Source organism: Melopsittacus undulatus, chromosome 2 (genome assembly GCF_012275295.1).
Source record: "Melopsittacus undulatus isolate bMelUnd1 chromosome 2, bMelUnd1.mat.Z, whole genome shotgun sequence".
NCBI classification, from domain to species: domain Eukaryota; kingdom Metazoa; phylum Chordata; class Aves; order Psittaciformes; family Psittaculidae; genus Melopsittacus; species Melopsittacus undulatus.
This window is the reverse complement of record NC_047528.1, coordinates 14,736,656-14,756,889: the sequence shown is the minus strand read 5'-3', so window position 1 is coordinate 14,756,889 and position 20,234 is coordinate 14,736,656. Positions and strand designations below refer to the sequence as shown.

Genomic DNA, 20,234 nt, shown 5'->3' with positions numbered 1-20,234 from the left:
AGACAAACAGCTTTTCTATGAAATCTAGTGAGGATTTTTTTCTGTTCACCTATAGCATAAGTGCAGTCCTATTATGGGATGCACTTGGGCTACTGGAACTCTAAGCCAGTTTGACCATTAGACTTGATGGAACTACTCTAAAATAGGTGATGATTCTGACCTCAGCAATTATAAAGACACATAACACAGAAAATTTCAAACCTACAGACCAGATGTTAAAGTAGTCTAATAAGTACTATGAGACAAGGTATTGGACACTGTTTGTTTTCTGGAATATATCATACCAATATTTCTGCAATGTCACAACAGAACTCTTTGTTTCACAAAACTGCATGGTACACAACTGCATAATGCAGTTAAGCACCTTTCATTTTAGTGGACACAGTCATGAGCTTCTGTTTCCCTTTTATTCTTAGACATTTTGCCAAAGGTCAATAGGATGAAAAATGCTTATTGTGGGAATCCTTCCAAATTCTTCCTCCTGATATAATGAAAAAAAAAGGGCCCTAAACCAGGTGATCACAACTGAAACAAAGTCAAATTCCCAACATAATCTTCTCTATGATGAAACACATAACTGTTCTTTCTCAGGCCTACCTGAAACACCTTGTGCCATTCTATCAGTTTAGGGTAAGAGCAATGTAGGTCTGCGCTTAACAGTGTTATACAGATAATACTTAATAACTAAACAGCACTTGATAGAAAAACTTTTTTTTTTCCCAATACTTTGCTGTAAATTCATCTTCAATTTGCTTTTATTAGAAACACTTTGTCTTTTAAATTTATTTCATGAATAAGAGCCTTGACTCAGTATTATTATGCAGATAAACATGTAGGCTATATTTCTGTATTACTACTAGCTTTAGTATTTCTAGCTCTTTCAATTGAGCTATTGAAATAACTTTCCAACTTGCTATTATATTATTACTCTTTTCATTATTACGACATAGACAAATTTGTCAGAAGTGCAGTAAAAATATAAAGTAAAGCTTGATATAGGGCCAATTCCTGCAGTTCCTAAATGTCCAGCTACCAATAACTTAACTTATTGAGTTCCATGTTCTAATTATAGTCCTTCAACCTTAATTTACAGTGGTTTATCTAAGTCACTTAAAATGGTTTTGATCTGATTTTTTAATAATAGAACATACTAAATGTTTTACAAAGGCTATATATATAATTGAACAGCAATAATATATTATTGAAAGTTGCTTTATAGTAGAAAATTATCTTTTCAGTGTCCCAAGTACTGTGAAGCAGCCATTCCCAGTTTCCTAGGGTTATCATGAAAATTACATAAATATAAAACCTGAGAAGACATAAGAGATCATGAGGCAGGAGGCAGAAAAGCAGATCACCACTGCCAATAAATTCAAACTTTCTTTAAAACCTCTAGTGATAACAATCCCCAGAATCTCCTCAGACTATTCTAACCTTACTGAAACAGTTTTTCCTAGTAACACATTAAATATCCCATCCTGCAAAAAACTTCTAACTCTCGGAATGTACGAAGAATTGGCCTTTGATCCTTAACAGACCTAAGATAAAGAAGATCTCAATTCCTGAAGCTTTTTCTCACAGGTCATTGTGGAGACAGTGTTCTCACAGGAGAATGGATATTTGGTATATGAACTCTGAATAACTGAAAGATACAACAAAGCCATGGGAGGCCCAAGGAAGCTTAAGCAAGGAAGATGAGAAGAAGCTGGAATACACTGAGTTATGAGAAATGTCGACTGTTGGCAAGTGTTCGAGGTCAAGTTCTCACACCTGTGCTTAACCAGTTATATGTTAGTCACTAAGGGTCTTCAAGACAAGTATCCAATCATGATATGCCAAATTGCTGTAGGTGTGTGTAAGCAATAGTATATAAGGAGTTAATGCTTTGCAATAAATGGCTTTTTGTCTGATTATATTGATCTCTGACTGAGTCCATTCCGTGGCAGGTCATGATTAATATTATTATATTTTTTAACACTCTTCCTCTCCTCTAGATGTTTTAAACTTAATATGTGAGATCTGTATGTGGTGGTGAGTAAACACAGTGACATTTTAACAACATATGCCTTATCTTTGTGCCATTCCCATGTCAAAGGCCCTTGATACAAACAGTGCCCAGTGCTTTCAGAGAGCAAGGAAAAAGTGGTGGGTCACAGTGCTGCCACCATCATGCTCTCTATGTAACACATCCATTCAATCTCATTCCACTTCCTCGTCTTACTGGAATTTTTTTATATTCTCTGTTGCAGTGGAAATCCCAGCACATGACAGCAGCAGAGCCATGTTGGAGATAGCAATATTTAGCTTTCATTTGTCACATGCAGCATTCTTTTTCCTAAATTTCAAAATCTGGAATTGGATACAGTATGGCTCTCTGGATTTACATTATTTTTATGGCTGAGCCAGTCACTCTGCACTTTGTACCTTTGCTTCTTCCCTACTAAGTTTACCTTTTGTACCACCTTTATAATGTTTCACATTCTTGGTCTATCTATTTAGCAAGATCACCTTCAATGCTGAACCTGTCTTGCATCACTCTTAACTCAGCCCGACTGGATATCAACAAAAGCTGTTCTTTGTGCAATCATGCGAATTCATACTGGATGTTCACTACACCAGAACAAACACAAATAACTTGCACCTCGCCTGAGACCTCCTCTTACTTTTAAAATGTGTAATTAATAACAACTTGGGAGCTAAGGTTATTAATTTTCAGGATGCCATGCTATAGTTGAATCTCTATTTTCTATTTTTTTATGGGAGAATGTCAGGCATAAGGCAATATCACTGGAGTTACTAATAATGGATACATCAAACCTAATGCTAACTGCTGGGCCAGCTACTCTGCCAGAAGAATAAATTAGATTAGCCTGATAAACTGATTGTAAATAACCAACTCCATAATCTCCCTCAAAATAAGCAGGAGAGATATAAATTTCCTGTACCTTTCTTTGCCTTCTCCAGACAGCTGGGACCCATCTATCCTCCACAAGTCCTCAAAGAGAAAAGCTTGGAGATTGCTACTGTATGTACTGTAGTTCGAACAGGCCATCAGGAATTTTGTTACCTTTGTGCTAGGTTTAGACTGTCATAAACCAGAATGTTTTCAACTTTAAAGGGGTTGCTATAAAAATGCTATCCAGAAAAGTGGGAAAATTAAATTTGCCTTGCACACAGTAAGCAATTTTCCTCACCTGCAACCGTGACTGAATTGGTTTAACGAACAATATATAATTACGAGGAGCAAAGGGAAAAAAAACCCTATCAACAAGGTACATAAGCAGGCTCACACATGATGCCTAATTTCTAGAGAACTATAACTATTTTATAGTCCTCACCTCTGGTGAGCCAACTGCTAGGCCAGCTGGTACGTCTGCTTCGCCTGCTACCGCTTTTTAGTCACAGTCAGGGACTAAAACCTCTTGCTGGGAAACATGGTTGAATTCAAATAGCTGCTGAACTTCTGTGAAAGCAGTTTCCAGTCTGCTGGCTGCCGTCATCCCTGGTGTACCATGCAGCTCTGCAGCCCCTCTACCCTGAGACTCCTTAGCTCTGGGTAATCCCTGCAGTTTCATGAGCAACTTCAGCCATCCCAGCTCTCAGTAAGGCTGCACACAATGTGGAAAACTAACACCAACCTCCAGTATACTCAATTCCTTCATGTCTCAATTCTATATTGGTTACTAGAAAAACTTTCTTCCTCAAAGTGTTGTCAAGCTTTGGAACAGGTCCCCCAAGATAGTGATGGAGTCACCATCCCTGATGATATTTAAAAGACACGTAGATGTGGCGCTTGGGGACACAATTTAGTGGTGGACTTGGAAGTGTTAGGTTAATGGTTGGACTCAGCAACCTAAAGGGCCTTTCCAACCTAAACAATTCTATGATTCTATTCTGAAACAGCTGCTCACACCTCACATGAATTTCGCCAGACTTCTTCTGTGATTTCAGGGTCCAACTTTTGCTTCCTGGTGCCCAAAACCACTGTTGGCAAGTAGCAAAATAGGTATACCAGCTGTAGGTCAAAAAACCCATGGATTTGTAGATGCAACTCTACTTGACTGTATGTCTCTTTTTAGAAGAAATACCTTCAATCACCATGAAACAACATATAGAAACTAAATGTTCTTTTAGTCTGATTCTTTCCCTTCATTCCCATTAGAGGTGACAACAAACATTAACTGAGTACTTCACCCTCGCTGGACTTCTCTTTCTCTGGATATCTCAAGGAGGCATGGTTTTCATTTTAGCCCTTTCCCACTATGCTTTGTTTAACTCAGTAAATGTCCTTCAGACTGCTTTTTCCCTATCCTGTCTGTGTTCCTGGCACTTTGCTGTTAATATTAATTGTATTAAGCACTGGGTCATAATTAAACCTTTTTATGGAAGGATGGTGAGAGAAAGAAGAATGTATTGGAACAAAAGGACCCTCGAGGCTTTAGTTTTCTGTGTCACTCTTCACTCACTCACTTTCCCTGTTAAATAACAAGCTGAATTTTCCTTAATTTTTCTCTTAGGTCTAATGTCTTTTCCAAAACTTGTTCTCCTTTGCTATAATTTCCCCTGCTAGATCCAATTAACTCTGCATCCTTGTCATTCTTTCTAGTATCTTCATCCTGTCACAAGACAGTGATTTTCCAGACTGCAAGTTTGGTAGAACACTGGGAAGGGAGATACAACATAACAGGTGAAGCCACCACCTCATCAGAGTTTGTGACTTCCAAGACTACTCCATGGTGTAAACCCAAGTGTGATATGTGGGAATGTCTTGGAGAAATGTGACAAAAGTGCATTTCTGACCTGAGCTAAAACATTAACATAGATGCCTCCAGTAGCAAAGAGACTGGGGCTCTCCAAAGAGCTGAGTCTGTTAAAGAGGTGAATGAACTGGTGGAGCTTAGAAACCTATCTTAATAGTATGGTTTAATTGTTGATCTCTTAGGAGTGAGCAGCAACCAAGCTGCATGCTAACAGAACTGAGAAACAAGTAGGATGGAAAGGCCGGGAAAGCAGGTCTGGAAACAACATGTATTTGCCCACCACAGCATGTCACCACTGCTGCTGAATGTTTGCCTAAGTTTATTCTGTCATACCACCTCCTGCCAAGGACTTCTGTCTTTTACAATAATGATAGCTGCTAAATGCTGTCTTCACAAACAGCTACTGTGTCTGGCTGGAATTTATACTTCTTGCTTACCTTCTCCCATAAGAGCTTATTTATAGCTTCCCAGTTAAGCTACAGGAACAACTTGCAGGCCCAGTAACAAAACTAAAAGATTATAGTGGTTATCCTTCCTTCACTTTGGTCATATGGGGCTGCTCTGAGGGACATAGAAACATCTGGCATGTAAACGAAGGATATCTGGCAAAAATCTGGAAAAAGTTAAGTTCTGGCCTCATTGAGAGACCCTATCACTCAACATTAATGATATTTTTTCATTTTTCTGGTTACACTAAGACATGATACTTACTCTTTTCTTACATCAGCTCCATACTAAAGAAAAAAAATGTTGTATAATGGTAGTGAAAATTATTCAGCAATTATGTATGTTTAGACTCATCTTAATACCTAAAGACACATTGAATCTTATTTTCTCCTGCATTAAACTGAGACACAAGAACTATTTAGAATCTGAGAGACTATCCAATGTAGCACCCCTTGCATCCAAGCTGGCAAATGACATCTCTTTATCAAAGTCATACTGATGAGTTCAGAGTTGCTGAATTCAGTGCCATAAGAATCATTCATTAACCACACTGTTACAGCTGACATCCTGAAACTGCCCTTGGTGTGATACCGCATGCTTAAAAATGACATCTCAATCTAATTAAACATGTGAATTTAGATGAGAAAGGTGACTGCAGGTTGTGCATTTCTTCTCTTAACAATTTATTGAACTCATAGAACCACATCTGCAATTATGCGCTTGTTTTCATTACTCACACCTACGTCTTGAGTAGGAATACTTTTAAATTTGCTGTTTTATATCTCCTCCCAGTTATCTAATGCAATCTATAATGCTTCACAGAACTTCCTTTGTAGGTTCTGCAAACATAAACATATATATATATAAAATATATATAAAAACCCAAACAAAATTATGGAACAATATAAGCCATTTATTTTTGTTCCATTACTCGCTTTGATTTAAATACAGGAATTTAGGCAGTATATCAAGTTAAAAACTCACTAAAATTTAGAGTTTGTATATATGAGAAAATTGGCTTCTATAGCCATAATCAAATAATTAAACAGATTTAGTTATGTCAGTATACTTCTTTACTTCTAGTGCAGAGTAATTATACTGGAATAAAGCCACTTTAATTCCAGAATAGACTGTCCACATGGGGAGTTATACTGAACCAGCTGTAGTAAAATAATTGTTTGACTACAGCTATACCACTTGCTTCCCCTGAAAGCAAGCCATTAACATAAAAATCTTGCCTTTTTCACAGAAGCTGAGCCATGTTGGCTTGATCCTATTCCATAAACAAAGGCAAAGGGCTTTGCCATCAGAATGAACACAACGTAGAGAACAGCAAATTTTATTTCTCAATTCAGCACTGAGTGGGAAGGTGCATTGATGCACTTGCAGTTTTTTATCACTTAAAAGGTTCTGAGATGCTCTGGGATGTGAAATGGAGAAGGTGGATAGAAAGTGAAGCCTTTTGTGTAATGTGCTATATATTTTATCAAAGTGTAGTCCATCACAGAGATAACTCCAGATGAAAAGGGCAGAAGATGGGCTACTACTGCAGCATTCCCTCCCTCTTCTGCCCCATGGATACCCCTTGTCTTGCAGATATTGCCTCTTCCCTTCACTTTTCTGCCACAGCCTCACAGTGAGTGATCCTCAATCTGCCTTGACCTTTCAAAGCATGGAAACCCTAAGGGGCTCGCTTGCATCTCAGCTTACATCAGTTCAGAGAAGATGCTGGTCCTCTCAACTTCTTTGTACTACTGTCACTTATGAAGTGAGTTGAATGAACAGACCTGCAACATTTTGCTTATTGATCTGTGTCTTTGTTTCACTAACATTAGTTTAAATGTTTTAGTATTCTAGACTTAAAGCACAGGCTTCAGAGCTGGCTGATTACATACTATGTGCATCCAATATCCAATTTTTGCAGACGAAGGAATTCTTCCTTCAGCCACACAGATATTCACTCAGAGGTATTTCACCTCAAGGCCCTTTATAATTTGGCTCCCCAAGCTCTCAATATGATATAATAATGCACAGTTCTTGCAAATGTCATTTGAGCTAAAAATGTAAGAAATCTGGGTCACAACTCACCTCGATCTGTATCATACAGAAAGACAAAACGGTTCCATTCATAATGATCCAGCAAGCTCAGGAGGGCTCCCCGCAGAGATGGCCGTAGCTGCAGCACGAACTGACTCTCACCCTCTGTGGGGAAACTTGGTGTGATGAGGGAGATGTGCAAGGCGCTGCAGAATGAGGTCAAGGTGTGTACTGATCTCTTATCATATAGTCCAAAAATGGCAAAAACTCCTCTAGAATACTGGGAGCAAACTGAAAGAAAAACAGAACAAAACCATGAAGTTCATACTTAGGCATTCCAATATCCCCAGATTTTTAATTTGAAGATTTTAACTTCTGCCTGTATAGTTAACTTCACTTTTCACATGTTTCATTCTGGAAACCAACAAACCCAAATAACACTTTGTCACTTTTGGATCCCATTCATTATCAATAATGTTTTTACTCTAAAAGAAAATATAAAATAAATAACATGTACTTTTGCACATGACTGAAAATTTAACATATGCTGTTTTAACTATAGCTCTGGATATTATCAGGTGTTGATCATTTCCATTATCTTAAGGTGAAAAGTGTTCACATTTTGAAATGTGCAATTATCACAAAAATGTTACCAACCTTGCAAGTGAAATTTAGACATTTTAAATTGCAACAGTGTAGAACCTTTACTCCCATTTAAGCAGGAAGTCCTCACGTTGCATTAGAAGTCTACTACGGACTTTGAGTAAAATCCTACTACATGAATAACCTCCTTGACTTTAAGAGAGCAGTTGAAGGGAAACACAGTAAGTCAACATGGCCAGACTTTTGCCCCAAACCTTTTATTTCTACTCTGTGTCTACCACAAAACCAGAAAACTATGACCTGAATACATAGTCTGAGTTTTGACTTGTTCTTGGACTCATTTAAGACATAAAGACATTTATTGATTGCAACAGACCAGATAAGGGCTTTACTGATCTATACCTATAAAAGCAGACATAAAGGTATTTTCTTGAGAAAATAATACCTCCCTAGGAACTCACAAAGGGCTCAATGAAAGCACATCCCGACTTTTTTTTCAAGTACAATGCAACTTATTAGAAACTGAGTGATTATTAAGTGTTACCAATCCCAGAATCACAGACAATGGAGAAAGGAACAGCCAGTTATGGGATCATTGTATCCATTTTCTCCTTTGTATTTACTGTGCTCTCTTGTTCCACAGCCTCTTTCCTTGCAACCCATTCTTTCATGTAGCCTGAAGATGGGAAAACCTAAGGCACATACTTTAGATGCCCTCCACTCTTCTAGCCTGGAGGTCACAGATATCCTGTGAGAACAGTGCAGTTAGGGTACAATACACATTTAGCAAACAGGCTGACTCAAATCAGTTCAGCTTTAATTCCTTAATATTGCATTTACTGCATACAGAGCAAAAAATACAAACTCTACATTTTTCTCCTCAGACTCCAGATCTGATGGCAGAAGTGAAGTAAGTGGCTTGAGGGCAATTCTGTGATTTTATGTGTTGCCCCACTATTACAATCCCAACCTAATGATTTTCATAGCCAGATTATATATAAATAAAGTTTTTTAGAAAGCTTTCTTTCTTCCTGTAAGTCCCCATTCAATATGTTGATACACAGCTCTTACAAGTCCTCTTAGTGTTTTGTTTGCTGGACCACACAGCATACATTCTCCAAACCCATCAAATGACTAGTTTGCCATTCCACTAATAACCCTAAAGAGTTTTGTTCTATGATTTCCCATTTTTGTCTCATATTTCTTGAACAAAGATGACCAACATGTTTAGAATTTCAATTGAATGCTTTCTGATTTTTTTCTATATTTCCCCATCTCTACTGTAAAATACTTCTACTGACATATCTTAACAACACATTGCGTTTTTCTAAATCTTCATGTCTGTGATGGCTGAGTCATTTCAGGATCAAAATTCTGTTCCTTCTTCCTTCTGGCCCAGTTCCAAATGATGAGTTTATGCTTATAGCATAGTATTTTAATGAGTCATTATTATTATTTTTTCATTATGTCACATTTATTACTGTACTCCTCAAAATTATTTACTTCCACAGTTACATTCTTAGCCTGTTCTAAACTTGTTCGTGTCTGCCTCACCAGAAAATTCCATCAGGGTACTCATACTTTTTATTTCTGTGTCTACTGTAAAATCAGTCTCTTCTTAGTGCCTTCCTCCTAAAGCTATGCTTCTCCAGCCTGGTACCTCCTCTTCTACTAGCGTTTGTTGCATCTTCCTCTTAGTTTCATGCCTGCCTTTTAACTGTCCTGTTTGTCTCTATTTTCATAAAGCGTTTTTCTTAGAATGTCAATATTACTTCATTCTCTTGGCAACTCAAAGATATGGATTAATCCCATGCCGTCTACCTTAATAACCTCTGGTTGCATTTTATGCCATTTTCTGTGTATAGCCATATTTTAAGTCTTTTTTTCCATCAAAGTCTGTTCTATAACTTTATAGTCTATAGATGTTAAGCTCTTAGGTCCACGGTTGCCAGGATCTATGTCCCCCTTTAAATGTAAGTACAATTTTTCCTATTCACTGATTACACATATCATAACTTATTTAACAGCTCTACTAAGAAGCATGTGCTATTTCATCTACCCTTCAGTAAACCAGTTCTTTAAGAACCACAGAAGAAAGAGGTGATTTTGCTGTTCCTATTAGACATCACACCTCTTTTAAGGTCAATATCCTCCTTGAGTGAAAATCAATGTGAAATATCTATTAGTTTTATGTCTCTAACCAGATTTTCCTGGTTTTCTGTTCCATCACCAATATATAACAGCTTCAATTATTTTCCTATTTCCTGTCTTTGTATTTAAAGATGTAAATGACCTTCTACGGTTGTTTCCATGTCCTTTTCAAGTTTCAGTTTTCATTGGCAGCCCTAACTTAGGCTCTTATTTCTGCAGGAAATGTCTTCTATACCTCCTGATTTCTTCAACAAAATCTTTCTTACTAACAACCCTTTTTAAACACTTGTTTCTTATACATTTCTTGTATAACTATTCATTCAGTTCTGGAGTCACATCCTGCATGTTACTTTCCCCTACAAAAGGATTTCTCAGTGTTTTATAAGTGTTTCTATGAGGAAATGGCAGGCCACCTCTATTTTCAAACACAGTTCAGTTAACTCTGCCAACTGAAATAGTTGAATGTAAACCTTGTGTACATAAGTGGTAGTCACTTAATGTGCTTTCTGTTTAGAGAAAATCCTTGTTAAGGCCTTGCATTGCCTTAATTCTTTTCAGCTTTAAATGGGCAAATGGTACTTTACATAACATGCGATCCATACAGAGACTATACACTTAGTAGAGTTAAAGCTCAAATTCATTCTCAGGGTAGAAAAAAAAAAAAAAAGAAAAAGGGAGAGAGAAACAAGTCAAGCTTTAAATTTCATTAAATAATATGATATGGCCCTAAAATATTTTTAACTAAAAATAGCATAATAATAATTCTTCACATTTTGAAAGCAAACTACCTTTGCTACAGCCCAGGTCAAAATGCAATAGAACTTTATCTGACAATCATTAAAGGACTGAAATAATCAATCAAAGAAAACTTGCACTGCTCTAGTGGAGGACAAGACTGGGAAGTTACTGAATAGTGTCCTTTGCTCCTTGAAAAGAAAAAAAAGCTAAGATGAAGGTTATTAATTTTTTTTCTTACTTGGTACAATATCCACAGAGAGGAAAGGTGCCTGTGACACTATGGAGATTAGGCTTAAGCATATGCAGAAATGCTGCAACGCTCCTGAATCAATTTTACAGTAATCAGCAGCGACCACAAAAATCAGCAAATCCATGAGGATTTGCATTCTGACTCACTACTGTTCTCATGAAAATGCCTCCAGGAAAACATGACTACCTGGATTTCCCAGTTCTTTATCTATTTCTCTTACAATTCTAAAGGCATTTTACTTATTATAAATGGACTAAATTATGCTTGGTAAAACACTGACTCACATTAGAATTTTAAGAATATTTTGTTTGAGATTCTTTTTTCCCCATAAATATAAAGCAGTGAAAAATACACTTTCATGAGTATACTTTGAAATACATTGAATAATAGTTCATCTCTAAACGAGACATCTCTTCATAGTTGATAACTTAATGCCGGTATTACACATGTGATTTTCTCCTGCAAAATTTGCAATGCCACTGAAGATAGGATGAATGCAGTGGTCAGACTCCAGAGAAGACGTTGCAATAAAACTTACATAGCCAAGAGAATGTTATTGCAGTAGATATAATATGAACTAGATATCTTCTATTTTAGAAGACTGAACTATGTGATAATACTACCACTTTAAAAGAATAGGTGACTCGTAGAACCTTCTGTTAAAAAAAGAAACCGTAATGCCAAAAGGGCAAAAATTGTACACTGCAGGGTTTACTGAGACATACAGTCAAGCCACATCCAGTCTTCCTTCTCTGTGAAAGAAAGACTTCATGAAGACCCTGTTATTGTCTAAAGACAGGTCCCACACTTTAAACACAAATTTGTTTTGAAAAACAAAAAGCAAAAAACCAAACTTCAATTTCTTATTCATTGACTTCCAGAAGTTATACTAATTCAGTTCAAATTCTCTAAATAAGTACAGGGGAAGTCAGAGTCCAAATACATGTAATCACAACCATGGGAATTGCACAGAAGAGGTCAAGTGAAAGTTTGTGAGAAATGTGTATGCAAAAATACATATACATATATATACACTTGCACACATATTACATATTGGTCTTGTTTTATTATTTAGTCACACCTAAAAGTTTAATAGTTTCTTCAGAAGACAAAAAAAATGAAGTCTGATAAGCAAACAACATCATTAGTTTTGCCCAGCAGCCTATATGTTACCTATACCATATTGGCAGGAATCTGGAAGACCCACAGTCTAACACAGAGGTAACATAGTAGATTTTGCTTCAGAGCCATGACTCACAGCCTCCGGGTCTTCCAGGACACAAGATCTGGAATGAGCACTTAAAAAAGTTTTCCCCTGGGTTTAGGCTCCTACATGGGAAGCCCTGGCACAGTTGCCTGTTACAGATACACTGAGAGAACCACTGATCTGCCAAAACCTCACAAACTGTAGCAGCACCAAAACTGAAAGACTCAGAGCAGTTTGTGTTATGGAAGTTTTCCAGATATGTGGACTCTTTCATTGCTCTCTCTTCATTTCCTCCTATACTTTGGAGATCAGGACAGGGAATGCAGATTGAGGTCAGTCCAGTAACAACTTGTTTCTGACCTTTCTTTCTCCTCATCCTGTTCCCCCACTCTGGTCTGGGGTTCCCCTATGGCACACAGTCCTTCAAAAACTGCTCCAACAAGGGTTCTTCCCATGTGCTACAGATCTTCAAGAACTGCTACAACACAGGTAATCTCTCTAGGGTGCAGTCCTTCAGAAGAAGGCTGCTCCAGTGCAGGTCCCCCATGGGCCACAGTTACTGCCAGAAAACCTGCTCTTGCATGGGCTCCTCTTCATGGGTCACAGATCCTGCCAGAAGTCTGCTCTAATGTGGGCTCTCTACAGGTTGCAGCTTCTTTTAAGGGCACACCTACCTGGTGTAGCATGGGGTCCTCCATGTGCTGCAGGGGAATAACCCTTGTCACCACTATCTTCCCCAAAAGCTGCAGGGAAATCTCTGCTCCAGCACCTGCAGCACCTCTTCGCCCTTCTTCAACCTTGATGTCTGCAGATTATTTCTCTCACATTTTCTCACTCTTCTCTCTCACCTCTCCTATGCAGTGTTTTACACCCTTTCTTAAACATGTTATCACTGAGGCCCCACAGCTTCAATGATGGGCTCAGCTTTGGGCAACAGTGGGTTTGCTTTGGATCTGGCTGAAAACTGGCTCTGTCTGACATGGTGGTTGCCCCTAGCATCTTTTGTGAGTGGACCACGTGCTCATGGATACAGTCACATACTCTCTAGTTGCTGTGCACCTGCATTTGCCAGCACTGATTTAAAAGTACTGGGCAAATTTTCTCAACCTAAAGAACTTCTAAAACCTAAGAAACAAATCTAAAAGACCTAAAAATCGAACCCAAAGAGCAGCTTAGCCATTTGGAGATGCAAGCCCTACAAGTGAGATGAAGCACAGAAGGGAGAATCATTTTGATCTAAGTAAGGACCTTCCTTCCAAGGTCAAACGATGTATCAACTTATATGCTTGAAAACTCCAACACTGGAGATGAGATTAAGCAATATTTCTAAAAGAGCTCTGAGATAAGAGTTTGCAGTTAAAATGCTAAAACATATTTATGTTCATTTTGCAAGAACATCCTAACACTCCTTTTCTCCTCTGTGCTGCCTGATCCACCTCCTCCTGATCACTCCACTGGCCTCCACCTCCTGGAAGAGGACGCAAGGCCATTTGGGGCTCTAGAATTACAAGACTAGTGATGTAAATTCATTCCCATGTAATTTTTCAACTATCATGCACCCCTATCCAGTACAAATTTGATACGCTCTTCCTCTGGGTTGTGTTTGAGACTGCTGATTTTATACTAAATTATGCTGCTGCATTAAGAAAAATCCCAGCACTGAGATCAACTTAATTAGGTATCTTCACAAATTAAATCACTGATATAAGATGACAGATAGGATTATAAGAGAGAAAACAGTGTTACATAAAGGGTGTAGATGAACAACATTATAGATGTATTAGGATCAGTTTAACACTATCTTAAGAATTGTCTTGAATACAGAAGGATTTTTCTAAATATTGCTATCCCAAAAAGGGTAAAAAGGAAACAAGTAGATTCTTACATATTATACAGTGTCGTGGTTTAAACCAAGTACCCCAACTCCCGGAGAGTTAGGAAGGAAAATCCAAAGAATGTAGCCCCCACGGATTGAGATAAGAACGGTTTAATTGCTAAGGCATAACACAATAATAATGATACAGCCAGTAACAAGCGAAAAGAATACAACACCTCACCAGCCACTGACCCATAACTCACTTCACCCTGTCCAGCCGAGCACAGCGTGCTCCTTTCTCCATTTTCCTTCAGAGCTCCACCCTCCCAGCTCTCTCTCCCCAGTTGCATCCTGGGCATCACGTGCTACGGTATGGAATACCTCATTGGCTAGCCTGGGTCAGGTGTCCTGTCTCTCCTTCCTCCCGGACTCCCCTCCTCCACCTGGCTGGAGCATGTGCTCAGAAAAAAAATTGAACAAAAACACCCTCAAAACGTACTTGCTATCAGCAACTGTTCCCAGCCCATAACTCAAAACACAGCACTGCACCAGCTACAGGAAGGAGAAAAAATGACTGCTACTGTTCAAACCATGACATACGGTTAGATTTTTTTCGTGCCTAATGAAACAAGCATTCATCACAACCATATTAATTTTCTATTTATAGACCCTGTACCTTCTAAATCATCATCCACCTTTGCCTTTTGATCACAGAATTCTTCAAGCAAAAGGTCTTCCCCTGCATTCAAGAGACATGCATCACACTTTTACATGCATCATACCTAAATCGTTATAACCAGAAATAATACCACATCATGACATTACCTAAATTCAGTCCATTGATATGCAATTTAATACAGTATTAATGATGGAGGTGAACAAAAAGAGACTGAATTAAGACCTTTCTGGTGAAAAAAAAATAAAATCACTAACATTATCCCCTCAAATGTTTATTTTTCTCAAACATCTCTCAAAATATGGTATGTCTGGCACTGAATCTCAGGCTAAATTCATACTCTGGAGCAATTAATTTCACATTCTAACATTTCAGTTCTCGATGTTTCAACTCTCTGGTCTATTTTGGACTTTAAGCACTGGACCGGTGTCCTGGGTTCAGCAGTAGCAGTCATTTTTGCTCCTTCTTGGTAGCTGGTGCAGTGCTGTGTTTCGACTTTCAACCTGGGAACGGTGCTGATAGCACCTATGGTTTTAGTTACTGCTCAAATGTTTACTCTGGCTAAGGACTTTCTGAGCCTCATGCTCTGCCAGGGAGGAGGGGAGGCCGGGAGGAAGCAGAGACAGGACACCTGATCCAAACTAGCCAAAGAGGTATTCTATACCATAGCATGTCATGCCCAGGATGTAATAGAGAGTGATCCGGAAGAGCTAGTGCTCTGGGGGGTTGGAGGAGGTATGTGGTCGGTGCTCAGTTGGGCAGGGTGGGGTGAGTTATTGGTTGGTGGGTGGTGAGGTGTTGTATTCTCTTCACATGTTATTTCCTTTATCATTATTATTATTATTGGTAGTAGCAGTAGTGATTTGTGTTATATCTTAGTTATTAAACTGTTCTTATCTCAACCCATGGGGCTACATTCTTTGGATTCTCCTCCACAGCTCTCCAGGAGTTGGGGGAGAAAGGGGGGAGTGAGTGAACGAGCTGTGTGGCTGGGTTTAAACCATGACAGCAGGAAAGCCAGTCTCCTAGCACAATGGTCCAGCTGCCTTTGGTGTGGCTTCCAAGTCCTACTCCAACTTGTACAAACATTACACTTAGTGGAGCTTTATCTTGTAATTCTATAGTAAATTCCAGAACCCTAAAAACATGTAAGCACTTGCACTAAAGGTCAGTGTGCTTAGCTGCATGCATGAAATTAAGCACATTTAAAAGAGTGTGCAGGAGTATTTATCTGGAGATCAACAGATGGTTTCATCAAACTTGAGGTGCAGAAAATTGAAGTTTGTCTTTTATGTGTAACCCACAGAAATGGGTTACTTCTAGCACTGACTTGTCAGCTCATTAAAAAATACTCTCCTAGGAACAATGAAAACCTTGGTTCAATATGCTAGATGGAATGGCAATTTGGGAAATGCAGTTTTGTTTGTGCAATTGCAGATGTGAGAACATATTGCAAAGCAAGATACATACTTGTTACATTTTTTAATTAATAATTAAGTTTCCAGAAACAATTTTTGTGACTTGTCTCTAAAAGACTATTTCTGCTCGAAGTCAATTCCTGAAACAATAGCAGAAAGTGATAGTGCATTTCTTGCCTATTGAATGGAAAATGGAATTGACTTTGCTTAATTAACAAGCACAGTATTTTCTTCTTTTAAAATCACTTTGAACACTGCAATATAGTATTTTGTGTGCAATGTCTTATACCAGATCACTAAGCTACAGAACATTAACTTTAAGAAGGTTACCCTGGGAGATACCCAAAATAACGGAAAAAAGAGAGCCACAGAAACCAAACAAGACTGACTTGTAGATCCAGCTACTGAGCAATTCCCCATGCTTCATACAGAGCCACCTTTGCTCTTCACAAACTTCCAAAAGTACTTGTGATCTTTCACACAAGTGTGTTTACATGTGCATGCAGAGAAACTGGAGGGTACTGTATCACTGGATCCTTACCACCTGAAAGTTGGGGGTTTAGATTTCTTTTATGTTTTTTTTTTGGCCTGACTGTAAACCAGAGAAAGATATGTTCAGAAAACGGAACATCACAGCTTAATATGGGTGAAAAATTAAGTGTACTGATTCATCCACTAGAGGTACCTCTCCTTAGCTGTAAAAAGAGATTGTGCAACTATGAAAAACTTGGCACCTACATTCAGACAGCTAAATTTCAAAATTGCTTTAAAAGTCTCACTTTAGGAAATGTATCTTGGTTTTAATTCCCTGCCATCTCTAGATTCAACACAATCTGGAGCTGCCCTTCTCTGAGGCTTTTCTCATACAATAGACACATATCCCTCCCAGCCAGCAGCTGTAGACATTTCTCAGATACAGACTAGGTGTTTCTGTTTTCCTGAAAAGCGCTGACAATTCTCATTTCTTGATGGAGAACACAAAGTAGCCTGGCCTTTCATAAATTTCTAAGAGAAAAACTACTTTCATCTTTAAGTACTCTCCATCTGAAAATTTCAGCACCACTGAAGTATTTCACTTTCATTAATATATAATTCTGAATAATGTAAATCCAATGGAACATTTTTACACAACAAGAAAACATTTTCCATTGGGTTTATTTATAAAATTTCTCTTTCCACTGTGCCTTGGCTACTCTTCGATAGAATTCGTCTCATGAATTTCACATTTGCTGAATGCTAACTAATCTTTTCTCATTTTTAAAAGTACTTTACAGCTCTCTCTATAATAGATTATCTAGTCTTTGTGCCTTTGTCCTCCAGTCCTGTGCACTCCATGGATCTGGTATTTATAGCTGCCTGGCAGTGCACATACACGTGCATTTCATTAGCTCTGCCAAAACTTTCTCTTTGAACACTCTCCCATAGAGAACCCACATGAAGCATTTACCTTTCATAGACATATGAATGAGAATCCACTTTGGTACAGAAGTTATTTATTGGCTCTTTTTAAAAACTGATAAAAATATCAGCACCACGAGACTGCCAAGCTTTTCAAAACCATAAAAGTTTTAAAATTAGTTAAACGTGAATGTTTGGTAGAAAGTTCCCATGAAACTAGCAGGTCTTCTCAAGGACGAAATGTCTATAATTTTTTATTTCTCCCCACTCCTCCCCCTTTTTTTCCCCTTCCTCTGTCAGGATAGATGGCATAGAGGGGTTAACAGATTGCATGGAAATTAGACTAGACTATCATAAAAAAATGGTTTACCGAATCAATGTTAAAACTCCCATTTGCTTAATTGAAGTTAACATCTCAACTCAGATACTGATGTGGTAGTTGGAGATCTTGAAAAATCACATCACCTCTTCAGTTTGCCAGCTAAGAGAATGCTTATGCTCATTAGATGAATATCTAGAGAAATCATGTTTTATAACTTATCTAGATTGCCTGTGTGCTTAAACATTTTCACTTCTCTGTTTAAATATTTTTTCCTGTTCTTGGATTGATTCATTTCCTTGTGAGATATATTGTTTCTTTCAATACAAATTTGAACTTCATCCAAACATTCCTTTGTAGGGAAAGTAAGTTTCTTTGCAGCTTGTTTTTTGCCCCCTAAATGTAAGATTTTATAAAACCTGCCTCCTTATCCCATTTTCTTGAAACAGAACAAAGAGAAGTCTGAATTTTGTTTTAAGAAGTAATCCTTTGATGGCCCACTTCTCTACATTAGCTTTCTTTTTTCTCTCTATCTTGAAAAGGGAGAAAATAAGCACATTTAAACAGCCATTTTTCTTTCCAGAAGAACTGAAAAAAGATCAGTACAATTTTAAATGGAAGGGTATCTCATAAAATGTGCTGTTGATTACATAAAAATAGCTTTTTATACATAGCTACATAATTACAAATTTTCTTACGCAAAAGAAGGACTATTTGCAGTTTTCAGAAAAAAATGGCAGCAATAATTTTTTTCTTGATTTTGGGGAAATGTTAGTTTTGCAGTACCCCTGCCAGCAAAACTGTCATTGATGGGAATTAACTGAATGAAGATGAGGGTTCTTTAGGCAGTTGTCATTCAAACTTAAATGGTGATGTTTGGGGTTTTTTTGTCTGTTTTGTAGTTTTATTTTTAGAATTCAAGCCTGTACTGAGGGGAGTGATACCGTATGATCCATTGCTGGAACTCTTATTTTTCTTTCTTTGGTGAGTTTGTTTCCCAATTTCTTAACTCTTCCACCATAATTTTCCAGCCTATTCATGCTGTCCACTCAAGTGTGACATGTTCTCTCCAGTTCAGGCTTCTGAATGTTGGCAGGAGAGAAGCTGGGTTTTCTGCTTCTTTCTTCCCTCATTAACAGAGTTTGGACCATCAAGAGTCCCCTCACTACCAACTTAAATCACAGCTTTGATTCATTCTATTGCACAAGGACATAATCTTAAATAATTCTTTCTACTTTGCTATTTACAATTTAGAATGAATTAAACCATAGATTTCTTTTGGCCTCAGTAAGATAAATAGACATTCACCACTATGTTGATTGAATAATATAATTAATATACAACATTGCTGTCTTGGTCTCTCTCAGATCTAAGTATCTTTAAAAAAGCCACGAAACATGATTTTTAGTTTTTGAAAGCAGTGTTAAGAGGATATATGCGATGAAAATCTTACCTGTTTTTCCAGTTCTCATGGGTTCATAAAAGCTATTATCTAATTATATACACCCTAACTTGAAAAAAAAATCACATCTTTTTCAGTAATTTTTTTGCTCATGGTTGGGACTTCCATAAGAAGAGATTCTGAGTACTTTTGATGTAATATGTCATTCATCCTTTCCCTTACTTCCTTTCCTTTGATGGTATGAAGCAGAATTTGAACCTACTATTACTGTCAGGTAAATGGAACATGGTACCCCTGATGTGATTATGTACGACTTGGTCAGAGGGAAAGAACTCCTCACAAGATCCAGAAAAAAAAATCTGCTGTTGCATTCTGCAGTCTGTGACTGTACAATATTAGAACAGCAGTTGCTGACAAAGTGCACAAGGCGCTGCCAAAGCAATTTCCCAGTCAAGGGGTATCTTCTGAACCACCATCTCAGGGACCAGATATATAAAGTTGGTAATTGCTCTCAGTCTTCTCACATTTAACAACCATTGTTTTATTTACAGTGGATAAGAGATTTTCATGCTTCCATTGATATTTCTTATATGCTAGTGCAAATCTGTTCTGGTGAGTAAATAAATTTAAAAAAAAATAATGGGAAATTTACTTTGTCATGTACATCCAATATGTACTTCTTGGTTGTTTGGGCTGGTTCTTCTTACATGTCGCCATTGGCAATCATGGCTTTCACAGAACAGTGAGGCACTTCTGACAGCCTAGAATTACCCCATAAATTGTGTTATCTTATGGTTTTCACTGTTTTTCCTAGCTTTAATCTAATGAAATGGCAAATGGTACCTGGAGAGACAAGACAAAGTCTAAGTGAAAGGCAAAATTTGGTGAATTAACTTTCATTTTAATTTCTACAATCTGTAGACATGTCACATAGCTTTTCTGACTTTTCCAATCTGAAAATCAAAGATTCTAACACTTCTCAACTTAGCTGAAGTAACGAATAAAATCTTTT

At 37.7% G+C, this 20,234-nt stretch overlaps 1 protein-coding gene across 3 annotated transcripts in view; it reads right to left on the bottom strand.

The window, feature by feature from the left end:
- Positions 1 to 20,234, bottom strand: part of GRIA4 (glutamate ionotropic receptor AMPA type subunit 4) — a 222,676-nt gene that overhangs the window by 143,808 nt on the left and 58,634 nt on the right. For all 3 annotated transcript variants that reach the window (XM_005149727.3, XM_005149726.3, XM_005149728.3), the window contains exon 3: positions 7,296 to 7,535. In XM_005149727.3, coding sequence (XP_005149784.1) covers positions 7,296 to 7,535 — 240 coding nt within the window. The remainder of the gene's footprint in view (positions 1 to 7,295; positions 7,536 to 20,234) is intronic.